Source organism: Balaenoptera borealis (genome assembly GCF_965194805.1).
Source record: "Balaenoptera borealis genome assembly, chromosome: 7".
Lineage (NCBI taxonomy): Eukaryota > Metazoa > Chordata > Mammalia > Artiodactyla > Balaenopteridae > Balaenoptera > Balaenoptera borealis.
Genome location: NC_138864.1, coordinates 24,901,927 through 24,916,028, shown reverse-complemented (window position 1 = coordinate 24,916,028; position 14,102 = coordinate 24,901,927). Strand labels below are relative to the sequence as shown.

General features: G+C 35.1%; 1 protein-coding gene across 9 annotated transcripts in view; it reads right to left on the bottom strand.

The window, feature by feature from the left end:
* The window catches only part of PHTF2 (putative homeodomain transcription factor 2), a 125,527-nt gene that overhangs the window by 50,841 nt on the left and 60,584 nt on the right, over window positions 1–14,102 (bottom strand). For all 9 annotated transcript variants that reach the window (XM_082399341.1, XM_082399342.1, XM_082399346.1 and 6 more), the window contains one exon: window positions 2,516–2,572. In XM_082399341.1, the coding sequence (XP_082255467.1) occupies window positions 2,516–2,572 (57 nt within the window). The remainder of the gene's footprint in view (window positions 1–2,515; window positions 2,573–14,102) is intronic.

Genomic DNA, 14,102 nt, shown 5'->3' with positions numbered 1-14,102 from the left:
AAAAGGACAAACTCAATACGTTTGTTAGTGTTCTCTAAGCAACAGGTACAGTGTTTTTGTTCTTTTAAATCAAATATTAACATTAATACACCACAGTTACACACTTCCCTACCTTCCTTAGAATAAATACAAAATTATTTTACACTATAAATAATTTGCTTCCACTAGAATGTTACGCTTGTCAACAAATTAACCTTTTTAATTCAAAATAACAAAAGTAAGTTTTTATACTGTTTTTAATTCTTCAATTACTATTACAAAGTACTATCTTTAAAGGAAGGACAAATTTCAGAAACAAGTTATAAGTCTTAGCTATATATATATATATTTATATTTATATTTATATTTTGGGGAGGGGGTTAAATTTCAAAACACATCCAAATGTGCCAACTGGTAACACAATCTCTCAAGGTACTTAACATTCCCTGTCCAACAAGTTGAAGACTGTCAAAGAAAATAAAAGATTTCAAGGCATCTTACTAGACCTCTCTGCTGCTCTTTATTTGTTTAACTATTCCAGCTCTTCGTGATAGTCTCAGACCGTTGTCTCATGGATCTCTCACTTGCCTTTCCTCCTTCACTTACATCTCTTTTTTTTAACCTATCCATTAAATGTTGTTTCCCAGTGTTCTGTTCTCAGCCTTTTTCTCTCATCATTCAGTGTAAATCCACTCACTCCTATAGCTGTATCTGTATAATGTGTATAATACATAAAACACCCATATATATATATGGGTAGATGAAATACATAATTACAAATGAGATAAATTCAATTAAGAGAGGGATGTATAGTTCTCTATTGGGATGCAAAGTGGGGAAGCAGCCCTGGGGAGGTTAGGAAAGATTTCACAGAGGAAGTGACTCATGAACTGAGTTTGACAGACATTAGAGAGAATGAAGAAAACATTCCAGACAGAATGTTTTATACACACACACACTCACACACTTTACATATTGAGGACTCCCCAGTCTCTCTCCCAAGTATCACCTGGATATTTCTAAAACAGAATTCTGTATCTGCTCCTCTTCTAATATTTCCCACCATACTTAGTGCTGCCTTAGTGAAGCTGTTAAAATAGAAATTTAATCAGGTAACTTTTTCTGCTTAAAATCCTTCAGTGTCTCTCCCATTGTTCCCCAGATTATGCCTAGACTCCTGAGTAAAGCAGTTAAGCCCCTTCAAGATCTGACTTCCATTTCCTTTCATGTTTTACTCCTAATCACTCTAATCGCCCTCCTCCATCCAACCTATTAGCCATCAAGTCCCTTGAGGATTCTAAGTCAGTCATGCTCCTTCCTTCCTTCATGTATATTTTCATATGCTCTTCATTCTGTCTGGAATGTTTTCCTCATTCTCTCTAATGTCTGTCAAACTCAGCTCATGAGTCACTTCCTCTGTGAAATCTTTCCTAACCTCCCCAGGGCTGCTTCCCCACTTTGCATCCCAAGAGAGAACTACACATCCCTCTCTTAATTGAATTGATCTCATTTGTAATTATGTATCTCATCTACAAAATTATAATCTATTTTATCTTTTTGTCCCCATGATTTAATCTTATATTTAAGACATAGTAGGTGCTCACTGCAACTTTGTTAACTGTATTAATTCTTCACGAAAATAGTTCAAAGATTAAAATTAACAAATGGCAAAGAATCTTCCTCTTCATTCTAGATGATTAAGTTGTCTAAACACTGAAATTTTTAAGTAACTATAGACATTGGTTTTCAATCTAATATAAACCTTTCTGCACAAAATATAAACTGTCAAGCAACCAAAGTAACATTCTCTGGGCCAATATTAAGTTTAGCTCGTGCAGAAACACACTGATTAGTATCATCTATGCAAATGAAAAATATAAATCTTATTACTGAAAAGGTGTGATTGCTGAGAAACAGAACAAATTTAGTTAAAAAATAGTTTCCATGTTAGCAAGGTAGCCTAAGAGAATGTCTTATCAGCGTTAAATGATTACATGTTCATGAAGAAACTATGAACTACAAAAACATTTCAATTAATGCTTTACTTTCCTAAATTCTTTCAAAAAATGACCAACTTTTCAGCAACTCTATTTGCGTTCAAGTCATTCTGTTAGTAGCACCAAAAAGCAGATCTCAATTAAGCAGAGCAGCGTTTGCACAGGATCACTCAGGCGGGAAAAATCCTGAAACACTTACCAGTTTAATAAACTGTACAGAGCAATGACAGCATCAAAAGGGAGGAAAAGCAAACTAGAAGTATAAGGTGACAAGTGAAAGGGAAAAAGAGCTGACATAAAATAATCATTAGAAATTAAATTTTAAAAGAACAGAAAGATGCTGAAGAGCAAAAAAAGAAAAATCATCAGAGGTAAAGACACATGAATATGCCCTCATAATAGAGTTTACCTCTTTATTTAAAAGTTTGGATAGCATAAGTAATACTAATTTGTACCTTTAAAGGTCGACAGAGAGATATTAAATAAACTGTGGTTAATAATCAATTTATAGAATATACAAAATGAAATAAACTTGTTACCTTGATTTCTCTTTGTTCAACAGATTTTTCCCATATTTGTTGATCATATGCTCCAATCTATGAAAATAAATTAAAAATAATACTACATTAAATGATCATTGTTGGAACCCATCCAACAGGTATAACTTCATTGAATTACAAGCAACTTAATGTTTATTCAGCACAGATTAGATCCAGCGCTGTCTCAGACTTCTGTGATCAATACTGTACGGCAGTGGTTCTCAAAGTATGCTTGCAGGACCAGCAGTTTTAGCATCGTCTTGAAACTTGATAGAAATGGCAACTCTCTGGTTTCAGCCCAGAATTACTCAATCAGAAATAGGGATGTGATACTCAACAATGTTTGTAAAAAACCCTCTAGATTATTCTGATACACTACTAAAGTTTAAAAGCCTAGGGCAGTGACCCTAGGGAATTTTTATTTTGAATAAACATAATTGCTACAGCCCTGGTACATTCAAGAAAAAACTCCCAAGTGATTAATTCTTTATGGAGTTATTTTTAAAGAAAAAAATATCAATATTCTACAGAAGTAAAAATTCATAAGCAGGTAGACCACAATTACCAACTAGATTAAGGTTTAAATTGAAAAATACAGTCAGGAAAGCAATTGAAGACACAGGGAAAGCATCAAGAAGTAGAATTCCTTGTACCTTCTGTGCCGATTACTCTTAGATGCTGGGAAGGTCTCTGAACTATACCTTCACCTGGGCAGGATGAACAAACCATTCTTACTGTTCCTAACCAAGTTCTTCTCTGTTACCTCCTATTGTCTCCAGTTTCCACTTTATTTCCTATATCCAATAGGATACTGAAGTGGGTCAACAGCCTATAGTTTAAACTGAGAGTCTTCATTATTACCATTAATTGAAAATTAGAATCCTGAGACATTCAAATTACTTCAGATAATTACAATTTAGACACTGGAGACAGAGACCAGAGATAGGCAAAGATATGAGTAAGTTCAGGAAAATATTTTCTGACTCACAAAACCTTTCTACCCAAAAGTCCTCTTAGCTACATGTTATTTTTAAAATCTCATTTCAAGAAATGAGAAATTGAGAATATGAGAAGGGTTTAAAGATAGATATAAAGGAGCTAAAAAGTGATTTATTAAATCATTTTTTAAAGGTGTGACTTGTTATAAAGACTTTTTAAGGATGTACATGTGTTTGTACATTTTCTAGCAGAGAGAAAGCAACACCCAGACACCCAGTGTGGATCCGGGGATGTTCCATAACAGCCCGTCATTTCTATTATCTCTCCTACACATTACCTTATTCATTCTAATTTCTCTGGTCCTTTAAATACTGTTCTTTTTCATCACATTCCTGTGACTCCTTTCTTATTTTAAAAATCACTTTATGATATAATAATACCCTGCAAAATAAAATCTTATAATACCTAGACCAAGCCACATAGACTGAACAAGTGACTTATACTTAACCAAAGCTGCCATCAGTCTCTATAAAGCACGATTAATAAGTCCTAGGTAAGCAATAACCAAATGGTTAGACCTAATGGCAGAGCTGACCTGCGGTGACTAACTGCCCCTCAATTATCTTCCTTAAAATCAGAAAAGAAGTATGGGAACATAGATTCCACAGGAGTAATTCTGCTCTAACTTGATAATTCAGAATGACTGGGCTTGATTCAATTAAAAGTTATTTTTTAAATGTGTAACGATTTCAATGCACTGCATACTCTTCAGTGAAACAATAATCAAAACTAATAAAGAATAGGTACCAATACGTTTAATAATTATTTTGGCAGTATTTTGTTTTCATATACAAAACAACTACACTAGGTTCTCTTTTAAAAGAACTGTGGTTTTTTTTTTTTTTAATTAATTAATTAATTTATTGGTCACGCTGTACAGCATGTGGGATCCTAGTTCCCCGACCAGGGATTGAACCTGTGCCCACTGCAATGGAAGCGTGGAGTCTTAACCACTGGCCCACCAGGAAAGTCCAAGAACTGTGTTTTTATTTCAAGATGACTCAAGAATATGGACATGGAAATATATATCCCACAGTCCTAAAGTCAGGGAAAATAAAATAATGCATGTGCAATAGACCAAGTCAGAAAAGCATGCCAGTACAACCACAGCATGGTACTGAATAGCTCCAGGTTTTTAAAAAGGTATAGAAAGTCTAATAAACCTTGCAGTGAAGCAGTGACTAAAAGTGGAAAAGTTTTTTGAAGGCTGAGGTTCTTGCAAACAGCAGAATGGTGATGGGGAATATTCCTATAAAAAGGATATAAAAAGGAAAATGATGGCTTGTTTTACTGGCTAATCAACTTTTCTTCAAAGATTTGATGTGTGAGAGGAAGGACAACTTTTACTGTAATAGAATACCTTGTGGGATCTTAATTTTGTTTTTAACCAGATAAGTGTCATTTTCAATTACAAGCAATTAAATGTCTCAAAAAGTGAAAACATCAGTTCTCCTTTGCAGCAGACTTTTTTTGTTTTTAAAATACTACCAGAATGGACCCTTTAGTTACATATGCAAATTGACTACTTTACTGAAGAAAACTGTGAGGGTGCCTTTAAAGCTAAACACAGGTGCTTCAGGAGGTGTTCAGGGTTCTGCTTAGTGATGCATATGCCATTAACAAACTACCCTCACATATGAATTCAGACTGAATTGTCTCTGAAAACTGCTTCTTGGGATATGTGTGTAGTACCTCAGAGGCATCATGAAATCAGAGTGGTGGCAGGATACTAGGAGGGACAGGGAAGGAATTCAGAAGGGAAGGCTCCTTTCTGACCTAAAGCCTCACTTTCCTTCACTCTGAAAGCTAGCAAGATAGAAGATTAGAACATCTGCAGCTGGGGTCAAGCTTTTCCCTTGAAAGAAACATAATCTTATGGTCAATCATAATTGAGCAAGAAAAGAAGTGAAACAGACTGAAGAGGAGAAGAACCATCTTCTCAAGGCTTAGGGTCATGGATCAAGAATAATTTGCAGGCAGTGTTAAAAAAAAAAATTAAAAAACAAACAACTTGACAAGTTTTCCAAAGGTTCTATACTATTTCGGACACACACATACTTGGCAGACTTGACTAAATCACCTAAACTTGATAGCTGTTTCTTTTTTGTATTTCTTCTACAAAAAAATTAAATAACAAGGCCAAGTTCAAATATAGTTCTCTGTGAAAAATCAGGAAGAAAATAACTACATTATTTTTTTAATGTCATACAAAAGATTAAAGGAAGCTCAGTAGTAACATTTGTCTAACAGAAGAGGAATTTTAATCAGATAATATGTTCTTTAATTGGGAAAAAATATTATGTAACATTTTGGCCACTTTCAAATTTCAGCTACCTCCTAACTGCTCCTTCCTGACCCACAAAATGCCTCCACTGTTTGGGTGTTTAGAAACGTGCCTAACATTCTATGGGAACAAAAGGATATATATGCAAACAATGTTTTGTTGGTAGACAGAAATACCTAGGTAATTAATGTATGAGTAGTTCTATGAATTTTCAACCATATTCTTCACGTGATAATGCGTTACAAGGAGGGAAAAACATTGTTTCTACTGTATTATATAAGAGAGGACTCTGAAATCCTGATTTACATTTGATGTGCAGCGAACTGTTTTGTACATGTTAAGAAAGTAAAGTTCATTTTCTGGTGCCTGGTTACGGTAAGCAAAGTTTATCAATGCTCTGGTTATTACTCTCACAGATGCCCTGAACACCTTAAGCCTCAGGCGTACTCTTACCCAACCAGAGCTGATCTACAGTCAGCTTTTCTCACCTGGTCCCAGAAGACCAAACACTGCCCTCTACAGACTCATCCTGTATCTTCAACAACAGGTCTGGCAATCCTATATGGATCACTTACACTACTCCCTATAATGACAGCAAGGATAATTCTGAATTTTCTTTTCACAGGCTTTAATTCCTAATTACTCTGAACATAACACTTCAATTACTTCCACTTCTAAGATCGAAGCCATAAGATGCAAATGTTAAAATTGGTTTAAAAAAAAATACAAACAGAAAATATCTGAGGGACCAGTGTCCTGAAAGTGGTAAAAAAAAAAAAAAATTTTTTAAGAAAAAGATGAGAAAAGAAATTGAGATACTATAAGTTAGTAATATCAAGTGGATTAAAATTGAACTAAATAGATGCTTTCTGACCTACTTATAAAAGGCAAGTGGCTGTAGCTAATATGCTACAGTAAGTATGTATGTAAATATATATAGCAGACATTTTAGAAGGATACATGAAAGCCATTAATAGTGAAGACAGCTCTTTTACTTTCTGCTTTATATTCACTGATCCTATATCACTTTTTCTCCCTACAATGGATAAATACTATTTTTATAAAGCAGGATTCTAACCCAGGTCTGATGAACTGCAAAGTAATTTGAATTAGTTATCTAAGAAATTAACATGTTTCTGTCAATGAATACTAACTTTACAAGGAATTATCTACCTCCACCTATCATCATTCTTATTTTTTATCTTTCTATATACTGAGACAAACAAAATGGGGAAGGGGAAAAAGAGGGGTGGGACAAGGAGAGGGGAACGAGGGAGGGGCAGTCAGGGATGGAGGGATAGAGAGGGATGAGAGAAGGAGAGAACTGGGAGGTAGAGAAAAAGATTGTCTTTGTCTAGGAGTCTGCCGGAGTCAGCTGACTTTTAAGGGAAAAAAAATTGTAACGAAAATGAAGGTATCAGGAATACAAATATTAAAACCCAGGTAATTAGATGGTGAAGTGCGAAAGATGTATCACTTATGATCCTAGAAAAGAAGTATCTTTGAAAAACAATTTAAAAAGCTACTCTTGGGTGATCTGATTACTACTTAGGTCATCACATTCAGAAGAGCAGTGCTTCAGATGTCAAGAGGCTAAAGAGAAGGTGTCGCTTCAAAAAGGTAGTTACCAATAGTTAATTAGATTAAGTGCTTAGATAAGAGATTTAGAGTTCACGAATAAATATAAGCAGGGCAAATGGAGGCCCAGATTTGCACGCATATTTTAAACACTTAGTTCTTTAACTAATGAATAGACATGCCATAATACTATATGTTAAAGCCCTAATTTGTCCTTCTATTTCCATGCTCAGTTCCATTTTTTGGAATCTCATTCCAGAAACTCTGAAAAGCAGGCTATTAATTCTCACAAACACCAAACTGAATTTAAAAAGGTAACACAGAGCCCAAATCCACTCCTAGCTTGTCCCCACTCCACAAACATCAAAGGCCAATCATGTGCCAGGACAAAAGGAGACTACCTCTGTCAGCAAAAGTGTGTCTGTTAAAAGCATAAGAATACCCTCAAGGCAAAAGGTTAAAGAATCTCTTGAGACAATTTCGAAAGAAAGAAAAGAAGGGAGGGAGGAAGGAAGGAAGGAGGAAAAAGAAAGAAAAGAAAAAGAAAGAGAAGAAAAGAAAAAGTAAAAGAAAGATAACCGTCCCCTTGGTGATCCTTTCTATCCCTAAATTGATAGTAAATATATTACCTTTTCTGTGACTGTTTTTTGTACATGCATCATCAACCTTTTTAAGACCCTAATAAGCAAAGGTAATGTTGCTTTTATACCTATGATGGTCCCACATTTTAATAGTGATTTAATACCAGTACAACCCAGGATAATTAACTTTTATCTTTGAGTCTTTTTATAAAAATAAAAGTTGTGAATCAGAAAATACCCTTTGTTATATTTAGTGTGTTGGTTTCTTAATCCTTTGTTTTCTCCACTGGCTTAGTTGAACAGCTCTTAATGTTTGCTGACAGAAGTGGAAAAGACCCTAGACTGCGCAAGAGAACTGGATAGTCTTATGGTCTTGGGCAAGTTTCTTGACCTCTGAGATTCTGTAAAATGGGGATAACAGAACATACTTCACAGAACTGGAATATAAAATGATAGTGTCTGGTATACAGTCAGTGCTCTGTAAATGTTAGTTCTTTCCTTTCTTGGCAAATCTCAACCGCTCCAGGCCTCAATTACCTCATTTCTAAATTGATGAAGTTAACTATATTTAAATTAATTTATGACACCATTTATACTCACTAATGATGAGTTGGATGGCTATAGATAATTTCTTTATGTACCAGTATGGGGAGAGAAAAGATTCAGTGCTACTATGGAAAAAAGTAGAACCAAAAGTGTAGCTAGAAATATCTGGGCAGAAGGTACCAAGAAGAAAGCAAAAACAACGGTGTAAGGATAAGTGTCCTTTTCTTAATTAAAAACCAATATAATAGGTTTTTAGAATTACTTACAGTTTATTAATGAAACCAGAGCTGTCAACACCCAAAATCTCATTTGCCCGGACAACTAAACTATATGGTTTTTCACTCTCACAATGATCTACCTACAAGCATGATAAGAAACAGAGACTGAGGGGTTGAGCAAACTAACAAAATTAAAGTTACTGAACAAAATAGTAGATCTGAGAATACTGATCACCAATGAAACATATCTATAATCCAAAAAATTATGTTGTCATGGTGGACATGCTGAAATTATATGGGACTTCTGTTCATATTACTAAAACATACTGAAGAAACAATTAGGGCCATTTAAAATCATTAGGATTACTGATTAATTTTCAGACAAATCTCTTCCCAGAATTAGAAACTAATTCTTCTGACTTTTTAAAACTTTTTAAAATTTATTTTTATAATCATTTTTTAATTGAAGTATGGTTAATTTCCAATGTTGTGTTAGTTTCAGGTATACAGAAAAGTGATTCAGTTTTTTTATTTATATATATATATACACACACACACACACACACACACACACACACACACATATTCTTTTTAAGATTCTTTTTCATTATAAGTTATTACAAGATATTGAATATAGTTCCCTGTGCTATACAGTAGGTCCTTGCTGTGTGTCTACTTTATATAGAGTGTGTATATGTTAATCCCAACCTCCTAATTTATCCCGCCCCCCCCTTTCCCCTTTGGTAACCGTTTATTTTCTATGTCAGTGAGTCTATTTCTGTTTTATAAATAAGTTCATTTGTATCGTTTTAGATTCCACATATAAGTGATATCATATGATATTTGTCTCTGTCTGACTTCATTTAATATGATAATCTCTAGGTCCATCCATGTTGCTGCAAATGGCATTATTTCATTCTTTTTTTTTATGGCTGAGTAATATATCCCATTGTGTAAATATACACCACATCTTCTTTATCCATTCATCTGTCGATGTACATTGAGGTTGACTTTTTTTTTTTTTTTGAGGTTGACTTTTTTAAACTTTTAATTTCAAAGTAAAGCTCTCAACACTTTGAATATCAAATAGGTTTTCATTGTTTTTTGCTCATAACTACTGCCTCTCAAACAAATTTGGCTGTTGAATGCCTAGGAGGACTATCTGAGTCCTTGTGACTGCTCCTATGTAAAGCCTTGTTTCTAACCTACTATGTATCTTGAATAGCTCTCCTATCCTATTCTCTTGCTTTTACACAATTCCTATTTTAATCAACATATTGTCCAATGTTTCTGATTCTCCATTACACACGCGCACACACACACACACACACACAAACATTCCTATAATAGTCAGACACTCAGGTAACTTTAATGATGAGGATCAAGTAAGGAAGTTGAATCATTTAATTACACAATATAAACTATGAATGATGATGATGTCAGACAAAAAGGTATGGTCTGAAGACATGGCAAAAGCTAGTAACTCTTTTGAATGTATAACAACTACCAAATTATTTTACCAAATCTTTAGCTCTTCTGAATCCGTCTTTTCTTAGAACTCTAAAAAACATATGAGAAGCCAAACCACAGAAGCCTTCTAATCCAATAATTAAAATATTGCCCTATAATTCTAGTTACTGGGGGAAGGGAAGGACCTAAAATGGGTAAGTATTCAAAGTTAAGATACGGTTTCTCCCACTATCCGAAATTAGAGCATTCCTGTGAAACTGTTCGTAGGCCAAACTGGCGTAAAGTGAAGCATCAGTTACCTTAAGACACATCTTGCTAACAGATGCACAAAATAAATCGAGATAAATCACAGATGCTCAAAGACCTAGTTCAAAGCTACGGCAGCTGGGATGCTTCATGTAGTTCCTAGGGAAGGAGCTTGGCGATGCCACTCTTGCTGCTTGGGGTGCACGCTGCCGCTTGAACAGCTCACTCACTGCAAAACAAACGCTGAAGGCTATTTTCACTTTCACCTTTTTTCATAAAAGCAAAAATCCTCTTTGGATTTTTTTCTGGTAGCAAAAACAGGTACCAACGTAGGCTTTTCATAAAAGCAAAGTGGTGTGAAACAAATTTTCAAAAAGCCGGGGATACCTGTACCCTAACTGGGGAAAGAAGTGTAAGTCATGGAAAAAAATATGAATAATTATAAGCAAAGAGGTTTCTTTGCAATCTCTTTGCTTCAACTGTCATTTATTTCTTCTGCTATCAATTATTAGCAGAATCATATCATAACCAAAAGTATTACTACAGAAAAGCAAAGCTGCTTAAGTAGAAGGCAAATTAAAAAAAAAAAAACTTTTTAAAGATTAAGATCTTTTTGGGTGGAGAATATAATTTTTAAAGGAAGAAAACAGTTTTCTGGAATTCAATCCATTTTAAAATACTACATATCTAGCTGGCCTCTGGCATTTGGATCAAAACATCAAAGTTTGAAAACACATCCTCATCTACAGATACTAAAATCTTGTTAATTAGCAAAGATTCCATTCATTAAAAGTAATAACGGCTAAGGCCATTTAATCTCTTCCCACAGATTGTGTCAGGCTATGCATCATCTAAAACCACACTCTTCCCTGCATTAACCCTAAGAATAGTGTTTTACAGGCCACATACATATAATCAAATCATGAATCATGACCAAGTTCCTATTGCCTAAGGAAAGCCAGTTAATGATATAGTAAAACACTGATTCAAGTTTAGAAAAAAAGAAGAGTATTCTTTAATTCAACAAAGAGAGATGATCATGGTAGAATCTGCTTCTAAGAAATTATAAATCCAAAGAAAAAATATTCAGTTACTTATAATTCAAAGCAGAATGAAGTAAGGACTATTGCACTATACATCAGCAAGAGTTGGTGTGAAAATGAGCAGTATTTGTGAGGTAAAATGTACAAGAATAGGAAACTTACTGGATATGGGGACATGGGAAAGAGATAAAGATGACCATTTCTGGCTTAAGTACCTGGAGCTTCATGGGGATCATTAACCATGACATGGAATAAAAAAACAGGTTTGAGAAAAGCTGTTGGAGCTCTAAGACAGCTAGGAATTATGTCTGAGTTCAGAGAGTTGGGAAGGTAAAAAATTTGGAACTCAGCAGCATAAACTAGGTGTTTTGATATTATGTGGTCAATTTGATAATCTAGGGAAAGAGAATAACTTAATGAGATAAGAACAAAATGTTAAGAAGGATAAATATTCAACTGGAGGGGAGAAGTATCAAAGTCAGGTAAGGAGACTTAGAAAAATTAGGTAGGGAGAGACTGTATAGTATATTAATATATATGATAATTAAAGCATTATATATACTTATGTATATAAAAGCAATATAGTGTATATCTATAATAAATAGCAAACAAGGAAAGAGTTTCAAGAAAGAAGGTAAAGAGAGCTAAAAATACTGAAACATTGTGAAGTCATTATGTAGTTAAACATATTCATGTCAAATAATCTTAATCTCATTTAAATAGCAGGCAAAGTCCTTAGCTGAGATATGGAAGCTGGGGAGTTTGGGAAATGGGTGACAATAAAGAAGGTAAGAAACAACCACTCGGGGAGACAGAATACAGTACCAACTAGAGTGACTTAGAGTAAGGATTCCAGGAAGAGCAAATGCAGCTGAGTTGGTATTTAGAAGCAGTCAGCTGGGAGTCAGCTGAGTTATGTTTGTATTTTCTCTTTCACCACCAAGGCTCAACAGCCCAGGATCAGGAGGGGAAGAATTAGATACACACACACACACACACACACACCCTGCCACCAAATACCTACAATATGCCAAGCATGATGCTACGCGCTTGGCAAGGCCCGTCAGTATGTCTTCAAACCGTATAGCTTCCTTTCTCTTTCTCCCTGCTTCTCCCAAACAATTCAGTACTACAGCCATTAGATGGGGCAGTCATGGGGGACCCAAAGCAGGGTGTCAGAGAGTCTGACACATAGGGGTGACAAGGGCAGGGTATCAGCCAAAGTGGAGTGTAGAGGGGGACCTTGTGGGGTGAGGGGAATCACAGCCTAAGCAGGATAAGGAGGGTGACCACATGTGGGAGTGACCCAGAGCAGCAGGGCGAGGAGGTCATCCTCTTGGAGGATATGCTCATGTGGGGTGTCAGAGCCCAAGAAAGACGAAGAAGGTCTAGAATAAAGAGCTTGAATGGGATGGTATGCCAGCTGAGATGGGAGACTGGTTACATATATAAGGACTGATGTCTCAAAAGCCTGAAAATGTTCCTCTCTGTTTACTCAAAAATCTCTGTCTATAAAGCTATTAAAGAAGTAAGAGATTATTAGTTCAATGACATGAATGCTATATGTAAATAGGAGAAGGGTTTAATAAATAAATTATGGCATATTTATATAACAGAATATTATACTCTTTAAAATTATGTTTTAAAAGGATATTTAGTGACATGGGAAAGTACTTTTACATGAAAACAGTATATAAAAAAACTAAATACAATATAATCCTAATTTTGTTGGGGAAAATTCACAATGTTAACAGTAGGGTAATTGTGTGACTTTATTACACTTACTGCATTTTCCACTTTTCGTATTGTAGACATGTATTACTTTTAAACTATGATTGAAACATCATTAAAAAAAAATCAAGAGGAAATGGAAGCTAATATCATCTGAGTAGCATCACATATTAGGCACTGGGCTAGGTGGTTTTGAATACATTTTCTCATGGAAAAGTACTGTGATAGAGGGGGCAAGTCGTTAAGAAAGCAACTGCCACTTCTCAAAATCAATTTAAGTGTCATTATAAAAATAAATAAGGCTTTTCCTATGAGTTATATAACAGAAATTTTCTGCTAAAAAGTTATATCTTAATAACAAAACTGTCAGAAATTCTAGTACTATAAAAGGGCAGATAGATATCTACATCCTAGAATATCAAGGGAAAAAATGAGTTAAAGAGGCAAAATGCTAAAATATTTGAAGTGCCCAAGAAAACAACAACATTCCATACAGGACTCTTGTGGCAGACGGGTAACTTAAATTGCATTAGGCTGTGATGAATGAATTCAACTGATTCACACAGGAAAGGGAGGGAATGGAAGGAAGGGAACCTGGCAAACAGCTCTGTGGTAGAACTGGGAGAACTCCAAGTTCTGGAAGAAGCCAAGGAGAGAAGGCCCTCATCAGCTCTGGCCTCTGTAGCAACAAGTAGGGGCTAGCCATATGGCAGAAGGAAGCAGCCATGGACTGTCTCTTCTGAATGCTCTCTTGGTATTCCCTTTTAGTCCTCAAGAGATTAAAAAGATTAACCCTTAGAGCTAGTGATACAGTGTAATATCAGGGGTCCTCAATAGCCCCCAAGTGTCAAGCCCCCATCTTTAATTAGCAGCTGTAATCTGTAACCTAAA